General features: G+C 41.0%; 1 protein-coding gene across 1 annotated transcript in view; it reads right to left on the reverse strand.

The window, feature by feature from the left end:
• The window catches only part of MPDZ (multiple PDZ domain crumbs cell polarity complex component), a 128,631-nt gene that overhangs the window by 21,524 nt on the left and 82,142 nt on the right, over positions 1–24,965 (reverse strand). The window contains exons 27-37 of the mRNA XM_054987026.1: positions 14,969–15,125; positions 14,233–14,429; positions 10,025–10,116; positions 9,668–9,749; positions 9,251–9,331; positions 7,268–7,357; positions 6,868–6,942; positions 4,006–4,189; positions 1,080–1,225; positions 375–458; positions 18–211 (exon numbers count right to left, since the gene is read on the reverse strand). Coding sequence (XP_054843001.1) covers positions 18–211; positions 375–458; positions 1,080–1,225; positions 4,006–4,189; positions 6,868–6,942; positions 7,268–7,357; positions 9,251–9,331; positions 9,668–9,749; positions 10,025–10,116; positions 14,233–14,429; positions 14,969–15,125 — 1,382 coding nt within the window. The remainder of the gene's footprint in view (positions 1–17; positions 212–374; positions 459–1,079; positions 1,226–4,005; positions 4,190–6,867; positions 6,943–7,267; positions 7,358–9,250; positions 9,332–9,667; positions 9,750–10,024; positions 10,117–14,232; positions 14,430–14,968; positions 15,126–24,965) is intronic.

Here is a 24,965-nt window from a genome sequence, read left to right on the forward strand (position 1 = left end):
AAGCTCTATGTACCTACCTTCTCCCAACTATGCTTAAACCAAGACCTTTGCCAGGCTTCTTTTGTAGTTCTATACTAAGCACATCATACATATCTTCTTCTTTATATTGAGCTTCGTCCCTATAAACAGTTAGTCGGACTTTCTGAGGTGTCTGTCTGAGAACATTTATGGCTTCATCATGTGTTGCACTCCTCAGGTCAATTCCATTTACCTGGAATGTAATCAGATGTCAGAACGAGGTACCTTTCAACAGCACAGATATTACGTACTTAATCCAAGCATCCCCACTCTTCCTTCCACCCCTTTACATACAGAATTTGAATACAAAACTGCGTGCAATTCAAAAATGTATCATATAATATGCAATGTTATACCTCTAAGATCTGATCACCAGCCCAAAGTCTTCCATCTTTTGATGCTGCTCCCTCTTCATACACTTCATGAATAATGATTGCTCCCTGTATTTAAAGCAAAAATAAACCCCTATGAACATTCTTAGATCTTCTTATTCATTGCTGCAACTATCACGGAAGCAAAATAAAACAGGAAACCAGTGGCACCTTAAAGACTAACAAAATGTATTGCAGGATAAACTTTCATGAATGCAACTGGACATCTGTTTTATTTTTTTGCTACAGTCTGACATGGCTACCCATCAGGAATTATCCCATAAGCATAAGAAAAGGGTTTTGTGGGACACTTGGATGATTACAATTAAATAGTGTCAGGATAAGCAAACAACTATCATGAATAAACACAGGTACACGGGCTAAAAGAAGAAATGTTTTTAAAGAATAGCATCTTTATATAAATACATTTATATAAATATATTTTCTATTTTGGGGAAGGTTCAAGGTTTTTTTTTCATTTACTCATATTATTGGGGAACAATTCTTAACATGTCTATTCAGAAGTAATGCAATAGTGCTTACTCCCGGGAAAATGGTGCTTACTCCTATTTTATTCAATGGTGTTTACTCCCAAGAAAGTGTTCTTAGAATTACAGCCAGTGAAGTTCTTTTCATGTTAGAAATTAGCTTGCCATTGTCTAGCTATTATAAAGTCAAGTCGTTACACACCAGCAAAGTGTCAGCTCCTCCCACAATGCTCAAGCCAAGACCTGTACGTCCTTTGGAGATATCGATTGTAGTTTCACAGCCAGGGATAATTGGGCAAGTAGCTGGGTCAGAGGCCAACGTGGCTGGAGTTGAGGACCTGCTTGTGTCTAAAAAGAAATTAAATTTGTTTTTAATTAACAAATTAACAAATTAAATCAAATACTAATTTGAATGACTGCTGACAATATTAAGAAAATAAATGTACTAGGGACTAACCAAGTTATAACCACTTCAAGAGCTTGCAGTTACGTGGTACAAAAACTGAATGAAAGAACAAAATAAAGCTTACAGATACAAGATAATGTTTGTATGTGCAGTAGAGAAAATCAGTTACGCTAATTTGCTGCAACAAATGTGGGTTTCATTGCCTTCCCTCTGTAGCACAGAAAATCATTTAAGCTTTTTCTATTGAAATCAGCAGGACAAATTGGTAATGACTACTTTCAGTTCCATGAATTTCAATGGAACTTCTAAGGATGACCAACTTTCTCTGGATCAGACCCCACTTTTTTCTGTTCTTCACCTATTGCTTTCCCTTTTTCAGAAATAAAAATAATGCATTAAGAAATAATAAAACAATGCATTTGGAAGAACCCTATTACTTTGTTATGGCTGAAGCAATCAGCTCCCAGAGAGATAGTTTTTTATAAGCAATGCTGTAGGCACTTGTATATTCTTCACTGGATATCTAATGTAATCTAGGTATCTCAACAAATCAGAGACTCCAGGTATATGCTTCCTTAATAAACTGTGATTGAAATACATTCTAAAATTCATTCAAATAAGTATAAATACCTTAATGCATGCCATTCTGTAATTCAATACGTTACAAATCAAATCCAGCCAACATTTGTATTTACCATCAAAAGACTTTTAATTGTCCCCACACCACTATTCCCATTTCCTAAACGGTTGAGCCACATTGACCAGCATGGAGGAGTAGATGATATGCCCAAATAGTTTCTGGGCAACCATACATGAGTTTCTCCTTGAAGTGTTTTTCCCTTCCAGAAAGCACCATATGTTAGCTAGCTTTAGGCCAGGCCTCAGCCAAACTTTTAAATAATCTGCTGTAGGGATGCCCTTCTAAGGAAAAAGCTTTGTTGTTCATCTGAGTAATATATAGGGTAGTGGCTTATTATCATATCTGCCAATACCAAACTAGATGACACCAACCACTGAATTGGCAGAATAGGGCCATCTATAAATTACAGTGAAGTCTTCAAGTATGCAGAATAAATCCTGTCTTCCGATGCCCAGCCCAGCCCCACAAAAGGGGGCACAGTTCCCGAAAAATTAACATTAAAAGGAGAGTGTATATATGTGAGCACCAAATTCATTTCCCTGATGACCATTAGGCTAAAATTTGCTTGCCTACAGGCTAAGGGAACAGAGGGGGCAGAAAGCTGGAAAGAGAGTAGGGAATTCTAAAACTCTGACAAATCTGCTTTCCAGGCCAGTCCAAGGTTCAAAGTGAGATATGCACACTTCTCTACCTGTTACTAGAGTCTTAAGAAGAGACTCTAAGAGCTAAGACTCAGAAAAACTATGAAGGCAGAGAGACGGCTCCTTGAAAAAGAGGCTTGACTCAAAGCAGAGACATTCTCCCTTCTCAAGATTACAAGTTGGGAGGGGGGAAAGTTCGTGCCTTCAAAAAACATCCTCCACCCTCTGTTATGCAGGGTTTAAAGGCTCAGATTATGAGCAGCATGCTCAGAACCTTTCTGGAACAGCACAGATTGGAGTTAAAGGAAGTTTTTAGGGCTCCGCTTTGCAACTGGAGTGCTTTGTCACTACATAGTTGAGGATGGGCTGGGGGGAGCAGTTCCTGGAAGGTGGAAAAGGGGGGAAAGCATCCTTTTCTTTATCACCCCTTTTGAAACACCCTTCCCCATTCACCTCCAGAATATGATTGTTTCAATATTCCTGTTCCAGGCTGACTGGAGCTTGGAACAAGGAGTATGCCTGCTTGGGGCTGGGATGTACATTGCAAAATTTTGTTATGGGTCTTGTATTTCTGAAATATGGAGCTCCTCCTAAAAGAGAAGGGAGATGTGATCAATTCTTTGAGGGGGGGGGTTCACTGAATATGTTTATGAGTTCAGGGATTACAGGAAGTTGCTTATTATCTTGTTATCTAAGACAAGCCTGGCAGCTTGTCCCCTACCTGTTGACCTCTACATTAGACTACTGCAACTTGCTCTACGCAGGGCTTCCCCTGAGCCTGATCCGGAGGCTACAGCTGGTTCAAAATGCAGCTGTGCGAGTGATTGCAAGAGTCCCGTCTGAGGAACATGTAACACCTATATTGTGCCAGCTGCATTTGTTACCAGTTGAGTACTGGGTCCGGTTCAAGGTTTTGGTGTTGACCTATAAATCCCTATGTGGACCAGCATATCTGCAGGACCACCTCTCCCTATATGTACCCCAGAGGACACTTTGTTCTACAAATAAGCAACTTCTGGTGGTCCCTGGCCCAAGGGAGGCCCTCCTGGCCTCGATCAGAGCCAGGCCCTTTTCAGTCCTGGCACTGGCCTGGTGGAACTCTCTGTCTGATGAAACCAGGGCCCGGCGGGATTTATTATCTTTCTGCCAAGCCTGTAATACAGAGATGTTCTGTCAGGCATATGGCAGAGGCTAGGCTGGGCCCCTATATCTGTTCATCACCCTATATACATATGGACTGTGCCTGAAATGCAGTATTTTACTGTCACCATCTTGATGAGAAGTTTTATTGTATACAATTGTTTTAATTTTATTGTAATGTTTTATCTGTTTTAAATTGTATTTTATGTAAACTGGAAAGTGGTACTCCACCCTGAGCCCACCTGGTGGGGAAGGCGGACCAAAAATCTAATATAATAAATAAATAAAATAAATAAATTACTTTTAACTGATTCTGGTTCTGGTGAATCAGAAGTTGGAACACCTGCTGGTTGCTGGTTAAGTCTTTCCCCTGAATCAGTCTGGTAAATTGGTGTTTGTGGCTGAGCAGTTGGCTGACTCTCCTGTTCTACTAAATTGATTGTAAGTTTCACAGTGGCCTTTGGTGTCTTCAGTAAACTGATAAACTGATGGAAAAATAAACAGAGAAAACTGTCAGATTACAAATCAATTTGGATATGTTGGCATGTATCCAATCCGCAGACTTCACAGAACTTCACAGCTTCACTCCATTCTCTGTTGTAGCCCTCTGTGCCCCCTCCCCAGTTTTGTTCCGAGAAGTCAGGGACCTTCAGGAACCGCATAGAGAGGGAAAGCAGGATTCCACAGTCAAACTGTCCACCACCCTGTGAAACTGTGGAATTGCTAGGAATCTCCACCTCTCCTCTGCAAATGGAAAGATTCTATTTTTTTTTCAGTCTAATATATGTTGTACAACTATTGTAGACCTAGAAGAGATAAGTGTCCAGGTTGTTATATGGGAATGAATGGTCACAGAGGAAAACAGAATTGTACCCACCAGCTCCACCTCCTATGTCTTTCATATAACTTGTGAACAAAAGCATATGTGTACACCTTTAGGTCCTATACACACAACTGGGAGTTGTGTGTATAGGACCTAAATGTGTACACATATGCTTTTGTTCACAAGTTATATGAACAAGTTATATGAAAGTTATATAAAATTTGGCAAATTATACACACAACTGGGAGTTGTGTGTATAGTTTGCCAAAGTTTGCAAGCCTTGTTCATAGGCTCTACTCTACAGATCCCTGTGTTTTTCTGACCCCAGCTGTCCTTCCTTCTTGGGCTCCAAAGATATACATCTCAATAGCTTGCCTGCCACCATTCACCAAAAAAGATATGCTGTGCTATATCTGAAGAACTGTGACTCTCAAAAGCTCATATTGAAATACTTCATGTTAAGTTTTTAGGAGCTATAACAGAGTAACATAGCTGACCCTTTGCAATGTCTCAGGTTCCCCTTTAAGTCACTCTTTAAAAATATATATATAGTTTGGATTTTAAAATCTACTGGGTCATAGGGAAAATAATTGAAAAAATTTCTCCCAGTCAAAAGGTTCTCATTCTCTGCACAACCAAAACAGACTGGGACTATCAACAAGGTGAACTATAGAATACAGAAAACACGTAGTTTCCCACTAACTGAAAACACAACCTTCCTTCATATCTCCACCTGAGAAATCGATCAGACCTCCCCAAGCAGTCATCTGGGATTGAAAAAAAAATGCTTCTTTTAGAGTTCTCGGGGCAAGGAGTTTCCTTTTGGACCAATCATAACGTGGGGTCCCTATTCAAAATTTTTGCCCATAGGAAGCTTTGATCAAAGAACTTTCTCTTAAGGTATTTTGTGCATGCCCCCAAAATGGTGCAGTGCAAAGAGGAAATAACTGGGTTTCAAATCCATGCTTGGCTTACAGTATAGATAGATGGGCAAAGTGAGACATCTGTATGCTGTTCCTCTCTTCCTCCCATCACATCCCCAAATCTGGGATGTGGACATGCTGTGGAATTTTGTGTTTTACTGTAAACTCAAAATAGGACTGACCTTTTTCTTTCCCAAAACATAAGAATTAATCCAGAAAAATACCAGCTATACACAGGAGTAAGCATGATCTCTCTTAAACATATTAACTCTTCCCAAATAGTAACTTGAAAACAGTAAAAAGATCACAATGAATTCATTTTAAAAACACGTTACTTCTATTTCACAGTTGGGGATATATTATCATCTTTAAATAGTAAAGTAGAACTGACATGAAATGTAAACGAAATACAAAAGCAAATGAGTCATTAACAAAAAAAAAACTAATTCAAATCTGGAAAGCATGAAATCCTCAACATTTTAGCCTTAAAAATCTATTTATATTTTATTCGTAAGAACTTTGCTATTTACATCCTGTCTGCTTATCTATTTTTTGAAACTTGACTTCAATTTCAAAAATCTGTTTTCTAAAATTTATACCCTTAAAATCAAATAATGCAGAATTTGTCATTTATAATTCTTTTTAATTTATGTTATGTTTATTTCATTTCTCAACTCAACTGCAACATAAACAACAAACTCCAAAGTCTGTGAGGCAGAACTGTGAAAATATTAAAAACAATTGCTTTTACTACTGAAAAAAATTGAAATTCATTCCAATTTTAGTTGCATATTTTTATTTAGAAACATAGTTTCAAAACTCTTAAATGGAAAATAAACAGGCCAAATTATACACATTAGTATGATGCAGTAGATAGTAATAGGTATGAAAGGGAAAACTTGGGTTCCAATCCGTTCAGCCATGAAGCAAATGAGTAAACTCTGTGCCTTTGGGCAACTCATTTTCCATCAGTCCATCCAACCTGCCTTAAGGATTTCTGTGAGCCTAACACATGATTCTGACCTCTCTGGAGGAAGAGCAGGATACCAGTGGTACCCGTAAAACACATGCTGATGTAGCTATAAGCTATTCAAATGAGGCAGCTAAAAGAAAAGGCTGAAATCACGCTGATTAATGGAGAGGAAGGGGGGGAAATCAGTAGTCTTCACCCCCACCCCCACTTCCTGCCAAACTGATGATCAGCGGAACCCGAGTTTTCTAAAAAAAGGAGCGTACGCATGCATTCCCAGTTTCCCCATACATACACTTTGCAATGGATCCATAACCTTGTGCTGAGGAGTGGTACAATTAGGGATAAACAAAACATATTTCAGCTTTGGTCTTGAAGGACCTAACTAAACAGCTAAATATAACATTAAAGATGTGCATATTCAAGTTAGAGCAGAATACTACATACCTTTTCTATAGGATATCCCACAACAACTTCATCATCCACAGCCAGGATCTGATCTCCAATCTTAATTCGGCCATCCTGTAAGTGAAGATATTTATTTTGTTTACTTCATTTATGCCCTACATTTCTCCCCAGTGGAGAAACAAAACAGCTTCCATCATTTTCCTTTCTTCCATTTTATCCTCCCAACAATCTTGTGAGGTAGGTTAGGCTGAAAGAGTGGTCCAAGGCCACCCAGCAAGCTTCCATGGCAGAGCAAGGATTTGAACCTGGGTTTCTCAGATACTAATCCAACACTCTAACCACTACACTACACTGGTTCTTGTTTTAAAATAAGCTTTGTTTCCATCTCGTTCCCTAATACATTTCTCATCATCTTCTTTCCATAGGTCATAAGCCTTACCTTTCCTGCTGCACCATGCTCTGTTAAACTTTTGATAACCACACCATTTACTGTGTCTTCTTCACTGATGGCAATACCTATGCCTTGATCCTAACAACCAAAGACATTCCCAATTAGAACAAGAACAAACGTAGCAGACCAATGAACACTCTGGGTTTTCCATAAATTTAAACGAGCTTCCACATCACAATAATTACTAAACATCAGCAGCTTTCACAAGGCTCTGAAGTTCTGTCTTGAGTCTACATTCTTGAAAAGGCTACTGATCTTTATGCAATCTAGAAAATTAGATCTTTGTTGTTTGTATGAGTACGGCCTGCTGTGCAGACAGACAGACGATGTTGGATCCAAATGTCTCCTTCCACTAAGCGACAAATTGCCCTCTGTAAGAAAGTTTTTCCTGATATTTCTAGGTCAATCCAGACATTAAATCTGATGCTTTTCCAGCTAAACATCAAAGTGAGATTCAGTCAAAAGTGTTTTCACTGAAGATTTTCTCAGGTAGAAAGAAAGGTAGAAATGTATTACTTTTGTTATGGGTTCCCAATGGAAAACCACAGCTAGGGTCAAGGAAGTTCTGGTTATGAGCAATGTTGTCAAGATCACAAGGATAAACTCCTTATCTCTGCAAACCAGCCCTGTCCAGTGACATTCCTTTATGGGTTCCTCTATCTCTCCGCTTATCCTGATTCCTTATCTCACGGTGATGCCTTTAGATGTTCTTCGAGCCACATGGAAGCTGCTTATCCATTAGCAGCTTTGGCACAGCTGTAAAAATGTCCAAATGATACAACCCATATGACCAGAGTCTGCTCATATGGGCTTCTCCCCTACAATCTGTCCCGATTCCATGGGAAAAGACCATGGAATCAGGCCCCGCTCATGTGCCGTAGACTATTTAAAGCTCCCTGCCAAGCAGGAGCTCTTCATGGGTAAGTGATACCTATATAGTGGGGAGAATATTTAAAAGGCATCTGTGAGCAATAATATTAACGGCAGCTTTTGTCAGAGGATCTACAATATTCACAGCCCTAATTAAGTGGCAGTCCTAGAACCATAATTAAACTGCAAATTGCACAGCTCTTACCACATAATCTGACAGTCCCTGTGAATTTCAACATCAAACATTTTAAAATGACAGCAGTTTCAGTAAAGGAAACTGACACCTTATGGTCCATTTTATGAGAAAGCATATAAAACCAGAGAGAGAACATCAGAGTTAAAATCCCACAAGATTCAGAGGAGTTAGCCATGTTAGCCTGCTGTAGCAAAATAGCAAACCTTGTGCTAAAATCCCACAAGGTTATAGTCCCTCAGACGGGTTCCCAGCTCTTCTTCCCCTGTAGCTTTTCTCTCACAGTCATTAAACAGTTATTCTCTTCCACTTCCTCTCCCTTGTAATATTCAATGATTGGCAATTTATGTTCTGCTATGCATTGGGCGGGGGGGGGGGGGGTGTTCTGTGAGTGTGCAAATTAAATAGACACAAGCCAGGGGGAGTCTGTGAGGACTCATGAGAAGGGGAAATCCCACCCACCCCACATCCCTACTTACTAATCCTCCCCCTTCTTTCTTCTCCGCACCCCCTCATTGTTCTCCTCCCCCCTTCCCCTCCTACTGCCTCCCCCTTCATGCTGCCTTTCTCCTCTTCACTCTGCTACCACCGCCACCTCTCTCTGTTATCATCTCAGCCTCTTCTCTACTCTTTCCAGCCCACTTCCTCCCTTCCGCCTGCTGCTATCTTTTTCTTCAACACTCTGAGGTACAGGTTCAGTATTATATATAATAATTTATATAGATGGCACTGCCATCTTAGGTTTTTCAAAATGTGCAGAATATGGTTTAGAACGACACAGAGCGTGCAATTTTTGGTTGATTTTTTGGAGAAAAGTCAGTTTACATCTTACTCCCCAAGTCACAAAAGGAATGCATTTAGAAACAAACTGACGCTGGCACCAACACAGAACATCCATATGTACTCACCTTAGGCAGTTCTATATCCTGAATATTTGTATATAAAGACAAATCTATGGGTAAACCAGAGCCCTGAATATTCACTTCATCCTAAAAGAAATAAAATAATACATCACTATAAAGACAGATGTGTATGATATATTCTAGCTATCTTTAGCACTGTAGAACTTGCAGACCCAATTTTTCTTACATTTGCTTTATTATGTTTGCTTAAAATATACCTTGATTTTTCTTTAGGCCACTTGCAGTGCAAACCTATGCAGAGTTACTGCAGTCATTGAAATCAATGGGCTTAGACTGGAGTAACTCTGCATAGTGATGCATTGCTAGAAACAGAACAAACAAATCTGTATTTCTGTACATTGATCCATACATAAATACTAGCCACATCATAAAAATAAAACAACATCTAAGTCTTCCTTATACCTCTTTGTGTTGAGGTGTTCCACAAGGTGTCTCTACTGATTTCCCAGGACAAACTGCCATTTGATTAACAGCATCTTTGTTTCTACAATATAAAAAGCACGTACATTTTAAAACTACAGAGTTTGACTGTAGCAAATAGTTAAACTTTCTGATACCTAAAATGACAGTTTCCAAAAAAGATATCTATAATCTAATATCTATAATGGATGCAGGGATGAAAATGTATGATCTAAGGAGACTATTAGGAATGCTATGCTGAAAAATGTTTATATGAACAAGTATGCTATTAAAATTGCATTTAGATACTACAGATATAAAATGTTGAAGTTAGATATATAAACATTAAGGATTGCTTACCTGACAAATATGATTTTTACTTTAGAAGATGCACATTTGATTATTGAAGATGCATTCTGATGTGTCCTTCCATAGAGAACTTGTCCATTTATCTAGGTTAATGAGAATGGCATAAATAGTGATAATGTTCATTTTAATGAGTTTATTTTTTCCCAAACCACTTTCTCAAAGCACAAGAAGAAATCTGATTTGTCCACTCCTGATTACTAAAACTGCTGTCCAACCATTGTGATAAACTAAATCTGTCTTCTCCACATTACGATCATTTCCACTGTCACAAAATCCCTAACAGCTGTTTGTATTCGGCTCTTTCATTGGCCTGGAAATGTCCTTTGTGAGGTTAAAGTGGGCTGGTTGACTTTGGGAACATTATAATCTATTTCCATTACTGATTGATCACCTCATGACCCACTATTTGTCAAATGAAAAAGAGGATTGGAAATAGGAGGTTGCTAATAATATGGAAAGGTAAAAAAAAAAAAAATCAGCTATGTGGCAACAGTCCACCTTGGCACAAAGTATGAGAATGCTAGCAAAATTAGATTGCAGATTGTTTCAACAGAGTGCTCAAATTCTCAAGAGTGACAGCTTATTTTCATGAAGATGATCATGATAACAACATTATAGACATCTACTTACTTATATTTAAAATCATACTAATACTTAATATACACAATGGAGTATTAAATGTGCTTAGCATAAATTTCCTGTGTAATTCTTACAACCTTGTAAGGTTCATTTGTAATATTGTTCACAGATTGACACCTTAGGCCAAGTAACAGTAGTCTGCCCAAGACTAAAATTGTTGGTTTATTTTTGAAAAATATAAAAAAGCCAAATCCCATCAGCCCGAGCTTTTTCTCACCCCTATGAAAGGCAAAGCGGATTTCTTCAACCTACGCAGTTTGGTTTTTAGTGTCTACCAAGTCAGGGCATAATTCTGGAGGAGGAGATCAAGCCATCGGGCTTCATCGCGTCCTGTGTCCTCTCAGGTTTCCCTACTTGGTAACTAGAAGGATGGCTGTCCTAAATACACTGAAATCTGAACTTCTTTATTGCTACATTATCAAACTTTTCATTTCCATTTAAATCTGATTTTCTTATGGCTGCTATACTTTTTCTCTTGGTTTGCATCATACACAGTTTTTGTCTTATGAAGTGCTTTAAAACGTTTATTTTGTCACAGCCAAGGCTGTGAAAAAATAACGCGGTCACTCAGTGAATGTAGCTATCCTAGTAAAAAAAACCCAAAATTCCTGCAATAATTTTTATTACGGCCAATCAAAATGGCACAAAATATTGTGCAAGCTTTCAAGATGGTGTGAAAGTTAAGGAGGAAAAGGGCAGACTCATGTCTGCTCTAGTGGGGTTGGCTGTTGATAGGCACACTAACATGTATTTGCTGGAGGAAATAGATTCCAGCGCTTGCATTCTGGAAAGATGATGTAAACAATGGAAGCACATCTGAATTTAAAAAATAAATGAAATGTCTCTCAATAGAGATGGAATGATGAACAGTATCAAAGGCTGCTAATGAATCTAATAGAATCAATAAGGAAGATGTACCATTGTACGCTAAATGGAGATCATTTATTTATTTATTTATTTGACTTATATCCCGCCCTCCCCACGAATGGGCTCAGGGCGGCTCACATCATAATTAAAACACAAACATAAACAATTCACATAGACTACAATAACTAACACGTTTGGTATAAAAACAACAAACAGCCATCCATAAGAACCACTTGCTTTAAACAATCTGACTGAGGCTATGGGGGTGATTTGGTGCTAACTCTTCTCTGACCCAATCTGTCATTTCTACAGCAGGTCAAAATCTGCCACACTGGGAAAAATCTTGCAAGGGGCACCTCGTTTCCCCATGTGTCACCTTCTCCACACTATATCCTCAATCCTTTCTCCTGGAACCTCCATATCCTCACCATTCTCTGCTACTTTCTCTCATTCCCACCTACCAACCAACCTAACTTTTATCATCCCCTCCCCAAACTTCAGCTTTATTATTTACTTCCTTTATACCTAGGGTTACCCATCACCAGGTGGGGCCTGGTGATCTCCCTGAATCTTATATATGTAGACCTGATATGAGAATAGCTAAATCCAGAGATTGGAGCCATGAATGGACAAGACGGATCTTTCTATTGACCTGAAAAATGCCCCAGGTTTGCAGAAAAATTTGAAATCAATTTTTAAAAATGAGGAGGAATGTTTAAAAACCCACAAAATGATAAAAAAGAGCACCTGTAGCTTTAACCAGATGTCCTCAGTGGCTGTTGCTAGGCAACCATAACAGTTTAGCCAGTATTCCAGGCTTGCTTTCTGACAATAAAAGGTAGGGTGAGGGGGCAAGGTCCTTTCCAGGGATATTTCAGAATTTGTGGGAGAATTCATTGGGGCCAGACCCAGAAGCAACCACAGCACAACTTGATACCACATGGTTTGCATGACTTACTTAGGACTGGCTGCTTACTGCTGTTCAACAGCAGACACACAAACACTCCACCAAAAGCCAGTGTAGTATAGTGGTAAGAGTTTCAGAGTAGGATTTGAGAGACCCAAGTTTGAATTATCACTCTGCTGTGGAAACTCACGGGGTGACTGATCTAGTGACATCTTCTCAGCCTAACCTACCTTTCAGGGGTTTTGTGAAGATAATATAGAGGCAAGGAGAATGATGTAGGCTGCTCTGGGTCCCTATCATTGAGAAAGGCAATATATAAATGAATATATGAACTGCATATATAATATGCGCAGTTTAAAATTATTCTGTCCTCCTTTTTTTCCTCAGAATAGCCCTGTGAACCTGGGTGGACTATGAGTGAAAAACCCTAGAAAAGGGCCCTTTTCCCAGCACACTCTGGCCTTAGCCTTGCAAAGGAGGGAGGAAGAGAAGAACGGGCATTCTTCCTGACCCTACCTCAGCCTCCCAAGCGGGGGAGGGGGAGGATGAAAGAAGAGGCAGTCTGCCTAACTAATTTGCTAGGTGTCACTCACCTTACCTTACATGGGGCTCTGGTGGGGTGGCTGCTACTTACCACATCTCAGGCCAGTTGGGCACAGCTTCCCTGGTTTTGTGCAGGTCTCAGATAGGTAAGGAGCTGCCACTTTTGCCTTGTGCAGGTCTCAGACAGGCTCAGCACCAGTTCACACAGGGCCTGCATGGGCTCAGCCAGGCGCTGCTTTCCTTGCTTTGCCTCGTGCAGGCCAGGTGCTTTCTCATTTCTCCTTGCCACATCCAGTCCAAGATGAGCGCTGTCTCACTTGCCTCAGGCAGGTCAGGCGCCACCTCCCCTACCTTGCATGGGACTTGTGCAGGCCAGGCTCAGTTCTTCTGTGATAAGGCTGCCATGACACAGGCAGGGGGATGTCACTGACCCACCTGGAGGCACCCTGCTACTCTTCATAGCCAATCTGCCTCTCCCTGTTTGGTAAATTAGACTGAAAATGTATAACTGGCCCAAGGTCACCCAGTGAATTCCCACAGCATAATGGGGATTCAAGGTCCTAATCTGAAACGCTAACCTCTACACAAAACTGGCTTTTGTGGGGTGGTTGTGGTTGTACAGTAACAAGCAGCCAGGCTTAGGTGAGTCATGCAAGTTGTGTGGTCTCAAGTAGCTAAGTGGTTGCTGCCAGGCCTGGCCCCAGTGAATCTTCCCTCAAAGGTCAAAAAAGGCCTAGGAAGGACCCTGCCCTCCCCTGCCTTTTACTAACAGAAACCGAGCCTGGCAGGCAGGAAAAATAGCCACTGGGGGCATCTATTTCTTAAAGCTACAGGTGCTCCTTTTATCCTTTTGGGTTTTTTTAAAAAAAAATGTATCCTCAGATTTGGCTTGGCTGGGAATTAGATATATTGATACCATCATGAACAGTGAAACAAGACATAAATAAAGGGAGAAAGTTCAGGTTATCATGTCAGTAGACTACTGTTATATTAAATCAAATCCTATATTCCTCACAAAAGTATTACCACAGGAACTTACTTCCTTTTTCATAGCATTTTTGTAATACTAGTCAAATAGAGCACTGAAATTCTAAATGAAAAGCCGGTATAATTATAAAGAAAGAACATACTGATTTTAAGAATGCATAGTTAATTAAAGGCTGGATTTTGCACCCATAATCGAATGGTTTTCTATCCTGAGAGTCAGCACATTTAGTTTTAAGTATAATTACCAGGCACTTACTTCCAGTAACTCATCTGCAATCTGCAGCCTGCCATCTTTTCCGGCTGCTCCATTTGGATCTATTCCCACTACAAAAACACTCATCTTCAATCGGTCTTTGTTCCCAGCCAAGCTGAGTCCTAAGCCAGTCTTCCCCTTCTCCAACTCGATCATGTGCAGATCTCCCGGCAGGTTCCCATAACGCTCAGTGATGTTTTCTAATCATAAGATTAGAAGAAAGAAAATAATGGCCAGAAGTTATCTTGGACAACTTCACAGGCAGCAGGCTTTGGAATACAGTACTCACTATCAGAAACCCATCAACTCTACCAGATCATAAAGGAAACTACACATTTATGTTGACATTCTGTCAGTGGCAAGATTTCCTCTAGCGGTTTCATTTTCCATCATAAGAGTAAAGACTCTCTACCTACTATGGTATTCTCACATAAAAATGTAACACCTTTTGTGCTTTGCGTTATAATAATACTCTCCAACAGTAACAATTCTTTGTCTTTAGAGTATAAGTGAAACAACCATAAAATAATAATGGATTTAACACGGTTGTTGATTATGGGCTGGCTAGAACATGAATTCACAATGCAAAAGTAGACAGCAAAAATTATGTCTTTCCACAATGTTATCTTACTAAAGCGAACAAAAGGCTAACATAAATATCAGATTACATTACAGAAAGAGAGGTAAAATTCCACCTGACTACTCTGTCTTCAAAGGTTACTTTGATAGTTAAACTTACTCCAGCTATATCCAAACTCATCTTCTAAATTTTCCAGGTTTTTGCTGCAGGACTGCTGTACATCATCAGCGCTCATTCCTGGAGGTACTGAAGGAGAAGGCAGCAGCAGGTTACAAGATGAAGTCTTTTCTGGCTCCGAATCTGACTGGCCGGATGCCTGTAGAGAATAAGAAAAACACAGTGGCTGAGAACATTGCAGGCTGATGCTGGGCAAATAAGAGGCATGAAATGACGAAACAAGCAAGGCTATGGCTTTGAAGTTAAAAATACTAAGCAACAAGAATTCTAAAATGACATAGAATAGAAAAGCAATCACAGGTGGAAAATAATAGCAATGTGGAAGAGGCTGCCAATGCATTTTAAGCAAGCAGGACAAGAGATGAGAAGCAAAATTTATGCGTATGCTTATATACATGGAAAATGTATCTCGGATATCAAAACTGAATTCATGTACATTTTAAAGAAAAAATAATACAGCTCTATTGATTCCCAAAAGGGTGGGGGGGGGGAGGATTTGTGAGATTCATATGAAAGAAGAGCCTTTGATTGAAATAGTGAATGGAGACCGGGGTGGGGGGTGGGGATCCATGTGGCAATAACCATGTTTATTCACAGATGAGCTGAGGGCCTACAAGAAATCCTGGGAGAAAGGATATCACAAACTGGGAAATTCTCCTCCCTTCAACTCAAATTTCCCTCTCCAGGATAATACAAGCACTTTCCTCTTCTCTTTCTGTTATGATGATTTTCTTTAACTTATTCTTCATTTCTCATAACTGTCTGAAGGAAATAAGCATGCAACATATTTATACGGTCATTGTGGGACAATAGAGTCTTTTTTTTTCTTTTGCAATTTACAAACTGACATTGTTCTGCATACCTAGGAAGTGCCCCAATTAAGTAGAAATCTGTACCTTCTTTGTGAAGATCCTATTTCATGTCCTTCCAGATAGACAACTGACTGTGGCCTTTGATATTAGAAGGAACCACCTGAGCATCCTGGGAGGATTTGCGTGGGGAAGGAGGGGGTGGGAATAAATGGATGCCACACACATCCATACACACAAGGCTCCCACTCCAGAATCTGGCAGGGATTTCAGCTTGCCAATTTTCCTGTCCCTTTGTTTATTCGCTTCTATTAAATGGCTAAACTCCTCTCAGCTTTCTGGGCTTTTCTACATGCTTGACTTATTCCTGATTTTCATACCAGGCAGTAGATGCGCAAGGATTGGAAACAGTCTGGGTAGTTCTTCCACACGTCTGCCTTTCCCTCTGCATTTTTACAGCTGTAGGTTTAGTTTATTTTGTTTTGCACATGCCTCAAGTAAACAGATTTTCTAGTGTGGGGGGGGTTCTTCATCAGTGGTGTCATCAGTGACATCACAGCACACACACCCCTTTTATTTTTTGCACATGCTTATATTGCTGGATTGATAAGGGCTTAATTTTTTAAAAACCAGTGTAAGGGAAGAAAAATCTCCTGATCCCCTCCTTAAATCACTGCCAGCAGCACCCTCCTGAAATTTCGGGGTAAGTTACATTCTAAACTGGAGAACGGGGACTGGAAAAGGATGAGGTAGTAGAGGTGTGACTAAGATGTCCTTTCCTGTCAGAATGGCCTACAGCCTGATCCTACTCATGTTTACTGATGTGGTATTGAGTAAGGCTTCGATTCAGGGAATTGCACCTAAGATTACCACACAACACGAGAGATTAAGAAGCAGTGGAGAGGAGAGAAATTGAGGAGATGGTGGTGGCGAGGAGGGGGAGAGGAAAGAGTGCTTGTTGAACAACTTGCCCATGTGCCCACACAGACACTCTCACCCACAAAGAATTCACCATGACTATCCTGAAGCACTTCATGGTGGCTCCACAGAACTGGGTCTGATCAGTGGCACACAACTCAATAAATTAATAAATAACTCGGCTTCATGGCTTTTGACTATGACAATCCCTGCTCAGCTGGTCTTCCTTCCTCCCTTTCAGAGCTTTGCAAAAAGGCTGTTCAGAGCCAGAGAATCTCCAAAGCTTCACTTCCATCCCCAGATTGGTGCCTCGTCCATTTCTCCAGTGTGGAGTATAATCTGCCCTGAGGAAGGTGGGTGCTGGTAGCAGCAAGAGGGGAGCATCAGAAGATTTTTCTCCCTCAGTTTGGTTGGATCTTTTTTTTAAAAAAGGAGCCCTTCTATCAATACAGTGAAATAAGTATGTGCAGAAAAGGGCAGGGGGGGGGGTGCTCCTTAATCTCTTCATAAATCTGCCCATCCTTCTCCTCCTTAACACCCAGCAGGTTGGGTCTCGGGGTAGAAAGTTCAACAACTCCATTCATGGTTTCATGTGATTTTTTTAAGAAAAAGATAAAAAGGGAAATCAAGAATGGGGAGAGAGGATGGTGAAGGGGGGAGGACTGGTTTGCCAATCACTGAAAAGTGGGTGGGGGTGGGCAGGACAATCAAAACCAAAAGAAACATTATAGATGAGGAACAGAGGCCACTCAGGATTAGCTTCAAAAAAAGATTGGAGTAAAAGTGGTCTCAAAAGAAACGGGGGGAAAACGGGGGAGGGGAGCAAAACAAAACCTAAAATGAAAACCTGCGGCACAAAAATGTATGTGGCATTCAGGAAATAAAACAAAGCAGTATGGAGCCAGAACTGATGGGAAAACTGATGGGGAAACCTCTGTGGATCATGGAGTATTTTTATATGCCTGGGCAGTCCCCCAGTAACACCTAATTTGTCTATGGATTTTGTTGTTTCCTGACTGGCTGATTTCATTACAGATATATGAATTATAATTATATATAATTATATGAATTATATATATAAAGACATATGAATTATAATTATAATTGTCATAAGCAATATATGAAAGCCCCATAGCACAGAGTGGTAAGCTGCAATACTGCAGTCCAAGCTCTGCTCATGATCTGAGTTCAATCCTGGCGGAAGACGGGTTCAGGTAGCCAGCTCAAGGTTAACTCAGCCTTCCATCCATCCGAGGTTGGTAAAATGAGTACCCAGTTTCCTGGGGGTAAAGTGTAGATGACTGGGGAAGGCAATGGCAAACCACCCCGTAAAAAGTCTGCCAAGAAAACGTCGTGATGCGATGTCCCCGCATGGGTCAGTAATGACTCAGTGCTTGCACAGGTGTGCTTGCACACCTTTACCTAATATATGTTACTATACTGGAATATATTAGAATATATGTGGGTGATCTATGAGGAGCTGGAGGCATCTTCCACCTTCCCTGCTTTCCTCCTCCTTCCTCTTCTAGTAAAGTTGGAAGAAGGCCTCACCATCTAACCAGGTTGTTATGGCAACTCAAAATGATACCCAAAGTTTCAAGAGACACCATTTTGGGTTGCCTTAACAACATGTCAGATAAATTATGAGTCTCTAGATGTGCTGCAGGAACTGTATGTAAGGCAAAACTTCAGGTAACACTTCAGGTGGCCTTAATCCTGGGCCAAGGGCACTATACTGGGTAACAAGATCTTATAGCACAATGGGTCTTAGATGCTTTAATGTCAAGCCAGGTTGCTGAAGCCATTTAAGATCATGTCAAAAGCTCTGCAAGACTTCAGGAACTATTATGGTTGCCTTTGTAACTATTTCAGTCTGCAATGCATCCCAGATTCATATGCAGGCTACAGGAATACCATTTGAGCTTTCTTGCCCTGATTAGGGAGTTAAATGGAGAAGTTGCATTTTTCTGTATACCTAGGGCATTCCCCAGTAGAAATGGGCATGAACCGAAATATGAACCAAAGTTCAGCACGAACCAGGCCAGTTCATGGTTCACAAACCAGCAGTTTGTCAGAGCCCATTTCTGACAAACTGGCCACGAACTTTAGGGTGGTTTGTTTGGTTCATTTTTCAATTCGTCACTGCAGACAGCTTGGTGCCGATCAATCAGTTTCCTAGGCAACAGGGGATGGGCTTTCTGTAGACCTTCTGCTGATCTGAAAGTGACCTTCTGCTGACCCAGAAGTGGTGATTTGCTGGCCCAGAAGTGACATTTTCACGAACCAAACTAACCGTTTCACAAACAAGGGCAGGTTCATGAAATGTGACAAATCATGAACTGCATGGATCATTTTTTTCTGGTTCATGCCCATCTCTATTCCCCAGATATGCAAAACCTTCTTCCAACTTTTTGTATGGCCCCACTGAGCAGTTGTCACTATCCATACAGGAGTCTGCACTTCAAAATCACATATAGCTATGTGTGTGTGGACCTGATTCCTTCTTGCTAACCATTCTGTAGAATTTTGTCATCTGTATCTGTACTTGCATCTGACGAAGAGAGCTGTGGTTCTTGAAAGCTTATTCCACAATAAAGTTTGTTAGTCTTAAAGATGCTACTGGACGCTTTACTATTTTGTACTTGCTCTTGGCATCCTTAAGCGATGAATTGAATCTGTTTAAGACTTAAAGAAAGTGAGAGTGATGAAGCCAATGAATTTCTTATTTAGTTTCACTCAAGATTAACCAATCAATGTAGTTTAAAATGTGAAAGTTGTGCTTTAAAAGACTACAGTTAGAAAATTCCAACTGCAGAGGAAGCTTGAGATTCATTTACCTACAAAGTTCACAGGTTAGGTTATGCCAGGGATGATTGGTGACTAGAGATGGGCATGAACTGGGAAAATGGTGGTTCATGGTGGTTCGTGAAAAGTGATGAACCACAAACCACAAACTACCATGAAAAAGCCCAGTTCGTTCAGTTCATGGTTCGTCATTTCTGGGTGCCGGCAAAGCAGCAGCAGCTGCAGGATATTTCTAGCTGTTTGCATTTACAAATAGCAAGAAAAGTTTCAAACTTCCCGCCCCACTGCTTTTTTCAGAAACTCGCTCCTCCCCCTCCCTTCTAGTGAAAAAAGCAAGGCAGAAAGTTTGAAAGTGTGGCTTTCAAATGCCAGCCACTTTTCAGCTGATGGGAAGGGGATCCCCCATCATCTGAAAAGAGCAGTGGGGCGTTTGAAAGCAGAAACATTTTTCTTGCTGCACAAGGAAAGTGTTGCTGTTTCCAAACATGAGCAGCTTTTTTTCAGCTGACAGGAGGGGATTCTGTTTTCAAATGCCCACAGTTTTTCCAGCTCAGGGGAGGGGAAGGAGGGACCCCCTGCTTCTCCTCCCCTCAGCTGAAAAAAAAAACTTTTCTTGCCCAGCAAGAAAAGCTTTGCTGCTTTCAAATGCTGGCAGCTTTTTTCAGCTGATAGGAAGGAAATCCCCCTCCCTTCAGCTGAAAAAACTGCTTTCAAATGCCCACAGTTTTTTCAGCTGAGGGGAGGGGAGGAGGGACCCCCCTCCCCTCGGCTGAAAAAAGTGGTGGCGGGCATTTGAAAGCAGCAACACTTTCCTTACTGCACAAGAAAAATGTTGCTGCTTTCAAACGTCACAGCTTTTTTCAGCTGATGGAGATCCTTCCCTCCCAGTATTTGCAAACAGCAAGAAAAGTGTTGTTTTGAGCTTAGGTAAACCCAAAGTGAGAAACTTGAGGGGCTGCACACCTCTAGTGACAAACCAAAAAACCAACCAAATGCACCGGCCTAAAGTTTGTTGCAGTTGGTTAGAAATGGGCTCTGACGAACCACTGGTTCGCAAACCATGAATCACCTTGGTTCATGATGAACTTTGGTTCGTATTTCAATTTGTGCTCATCTCTATTGGTGACTATGCATGCAAAGTATTTTTAAAAATGGACTATACTGAGTATCCTGTGATGTGCAAAATTCAGTGTGAGATTCTTGGGAATGATGAACTCCAGCCACATCTCCATACTCAGTAACAACAGTGTTCTTGCTCCAGATGCTTCTCATTTTATTAAGTGAGCCATTTTCTGCACTCTTCATGTGATGAGAGTAAAAGCTCAAATAATCCACATAAATTACCAATTTTTTTACTATTACTACTACTGTATTTATTGCTACCAGTCTGCTAAATTTTGCACAGAAGATAAAGGTGAAATAAGCACAGAAAACTCATAGGCTATGAGCCTCCCATTATGTTACCTCAAAGACACGGGAGCTACTTCCCCATAGTAAGATATCATTTCAGTGCCGTAAGGTGTTGTACAAAGAGCAATATGAGAAGAGCCAATCATGAGACCTTTCCCACCTGGACACTGTCATGTCAGGAGTGTTGATAAAAATCATACAGGAACAAATAGCTTGGCCTCTCCATACATTTCTGCTGGAGGCAAGGGATCTCACCAGGGGAAAACTGCTACTGCATCACTGAGGTAACATGGGAAGGAAAGCTACTTAAAAAGTGAATGCAAACAACATGGTTGAATCTGGTTGGCAGAAATGGGGGCATTTATTGCAAGCACACAAGACTTTTAAAAATTATTCTCTATCAATGCAAAAAAGTAGCAATTCTTGAATCTTTTGTGTAGCACTTGTGCACACTAGACAAGTATTTTGAGTGACAGTATAAATGTGTATATATAAATATGCACATATTCACAGAGCACCACTTGGAAAGCAGCAGGTACATATGGAAGCAACTGATGGCCCTTTTGAATGATCACATGGCCAAATGAGGCAGGGAAGAGACAAAGAGGGCACAAGGAGTATAATACACACATTGATTAGGACAGTGATTACAAATTAAGACAAACCTTAAATGGTGTAGGAGCAAAGGGGTTACATGGGGAGCAACTGAAGGTAAATCTAACTGTATTCTGCATATCCTATGATAACAGAAAATAGCAGGCTGTTTATTATAGCACCCTTGAAGGCATGCTTCAACAGGACTATGCAGTGACAGGAACTCATTACTTTAGTGATGAGTTAGGGATTACAAACATTATGGCTGGGTTCAGACATCGTGGGAAACCATGTTTTATTTTAACTATAGTTTGAAATCAGTATTCCGCTCAGAGACGATTACTCAAATGCTAGTCTGTCACAACAAATGTGGGTTTCATTGCCTTCCATTTAAGGTGAGGAGGGCATCACAGGGGAACCATGATATCTGCATTTATATTTCACATGAAACTATAGATAAAACTTACTGTGGTTAATAAATCAACTTGAGATCCTTGCTTTATGAGTCCTAACTATAGTTAATGAAGAGGCCCACATTAGTCAATCATCCTAAACATAGTTTAATGAAACCATGATTTTGCATGGTGTCTGAACTGAGCCTCTATTTCTTTTTTAAAAATCCTTCACTATTGTAGAAAATTGCTTGAACGTGCTAATACGGTTACACATACTTCATGGATACTACTTGAGAAGTTCCTGTAAATGCTGTATTACAAGTAGAAATCTCCTTAAGTAGGATTTAAAAAAAAATACATGAAAAGTTAACCTCAGAATCAGCAAAGCAGCAACTATGAACAAGCCTGAATGTAAATTTAAACAAAACTGAATGACTTGACTTTTGAGTTACAATACTAGCAAAGAGATGACATTGCCATGCATTGCCAGAAATGAGTCATTTTTCATTCTTGCTCAGTCAGTTTTCACTTATGGGCCCACATTTTAGAGGCTAACTCCAGAAATCCTTGCACGAAGCTGTAGGAAACAGCAAGATTGTCCCAACTGACTGAATAGCTGGCGCTATAATCTCTGTCAGCACAGAATTCTACCATAACCAGGAAAAAAGCAACCTAGTGGCTTTGTAATTTATTTCATTTATAGTCTATATTTTCCACATCATTCTTAAATATTCATAACTCATCAGGAGAAGGAAAAAAACATTTTTTTCATTCTTTCCAAAATCACCAGACACCCACTCATGCTGTTAATTAGTTTAGGCTGAATGTTTTATCCAATTCCTAAACTATACACACTCATTTAAAATACAGCAATTAGGATTTCTTAGTTTTGAATGCCAATTACCTGCTAAGCTCAAAACATGCCATACAGTCAGCTTCCAGTCCACCCAGGCCTTCCCCCATGTTCCCTGCTGCCACTAGGTCGCAACAAAATGGCTGTTTTTGGAGACAAGGGGACAAGAGGTTTCCTAGAGCTCTAGGCTGACTAGATCAGTATTAAAGGCCATTTGTTGCACTTAGAGAATATTTGCTCTTACCAGTTTGTTAAAACATTAATGGGAGGGAGAGAAAAACACATATATGTTCATATATGAATCCACCACACACATTCAGGCATCATCCAACCTTGTTAGTGTTGAACTGTAGAGGATCAACAAAAGGGTTAGTGCTGCTGTAGGCAGGAGGCTTACTGAAAGGGTTGGACTGCAGGAAAGGCATAGGGAGGTTCTACAAGAAAAAAAAAAGGACTTGCTAACTAAAAGGTTATATTAAGGCATGTTCACACATGCACATCATCACTTGATGACTATACCAGCAAAGGATGATTTGCATACATGAAACACCAGTCATAGATCAAATACTGCAGAGAAAACGTCCACATCACCTCACCAATGCAATGCACTCCACTGGAAGCCGGTGTAAACAGAAAGTCATGAGAGATAGGATAACACGTGCAAGTATGAATGAGCTCTTTTTCAGTCTGCTTATCTGGCCTCTCTTTGATTCTTAACCATCTGGAACAGACATGGATGCCCACACGGATCCTTTCCAAATATCCTCTTCAAAAGTGATGCTTTTGAAACTAGTCCAAATTACAAAGGCAAAACTGACACTCTAACTCCTTAAGCTTCATAGGCAAATTAGCAGTCTTTTAGATGATATGTAGTATTTATATGCCGTGTTTAGGGAGGACCATGGCTCAGAGGTAGGGCTTGAAGAAGGTCCTGGATCAATTCAGGGGAACCTTCAGTTAAAAGGATCAGGCATGGGTGAATAAAAGACCTTAACTTGACCCTGGACAGTCCCTGCTCTTCAGGTTAGACAATTCTGACTCTTATAGGCCAATGGTCTGACGCCATATAAAACAGCTTCATGCGTGTTCATTTCAATATTGTAATGGCACTTATTTACCTCTTAGTAGTATGAGTAGCCCTAGGGAAGTATAAACACAGACCTGGTAAAATTAATGTGTTTTCAAATCTCCTAACCATGGACCAGGAGCAATTCAGTATGATTAGCACCAAGGTAAGTCAACAAGAGATCATGGTCAAATTTGAAACTTAAAGGGAAGTAAGAATACACATGTAAGAGAGGCAGTGCCGGATCCAGGCACGCGGACGCCCAGGGCAAACCTTTTGTGACATCATCATGCAGGGCGGGAGCCATGCGCAGCAAGCCGGCCGCTCCAGTGCCCGGTGAGCCATGGAACTGGCAGCGGCATGGGCGTGTGCTGGGGCGGCTGGCTTGCTGCGTGCAGGACCTCCCAGCCCTGCGCTCATCCACCCCGCACGGCCAGCTGAGCGCAGGGCTAGGAGGCCCTCCGCGCAGTTAGCATGCCCCGCTGCCCTGTGCCGCCCGTGCGGCAAGCCGGCCGCCCCATCGCATGGTGAGCCGCGGAGCTGGCGAAGGCGAGGGCGTGCGCTGGGGCAGCTGGCTTGCCACGCTGGTGGCTGAGCGCAGGGCTGGGAGGTCCTGCACGGCAAGCCAGCCAGCCGCCCCATCGGCGGGGCTGGCGAGGGTCTCCCAACCCTGCACTCAGCCTCCTGGGCAGCTGGCAGCCGCGCCCGGCGCCCCCTCTTTGGTGGCGCTGGGGGCAGGCTACCCCCCCGCCCCCCCTCGATCCGGCCCTGAAGAGAGGTGGAGGGAAGGACAGGGGTCCATGAACCCAGGGAGGAAAAAGGAGAGAACAGCACAAGCCCAAAGCCCATCTCCTAATCAAGCCTGTATTCGAGAGCAAGTTCCAGTGAATTCAGTGGGACCTATTTCCAAATAAACATAGAAAAGGTTGGGCTACACAAGTGGTTTTTCATAAGCACGGCAGTTACAATTAATGGTGAAATAATCAATGAACAGTAAATTAGATACTTCGCACATTTATAAACATTGCACTAAATCTGAACATTGTCATTGGGTTTTTCATCCTTTGCAGACAAAATACAGAAAAAAATGCACAGCAAAATACATAACTCTTATTGAATAAACAAGTTA

The sequence above is a fragment of the Eublepharis macularius genome, chromosome 8, assembly GCF_028583425.1.
Source record: "Eublepharis macularius isolate TG4126 chromosome 8, MPM_Emac_v1.0, whole genome shotgun sequence".
Classification (NCBI taxonomy): Eukaryota; Metazoa; Chordata; class Lepidosauria; order Squamata; family Eublepharidae; genus Eublepharis; species Eublepharis macularius.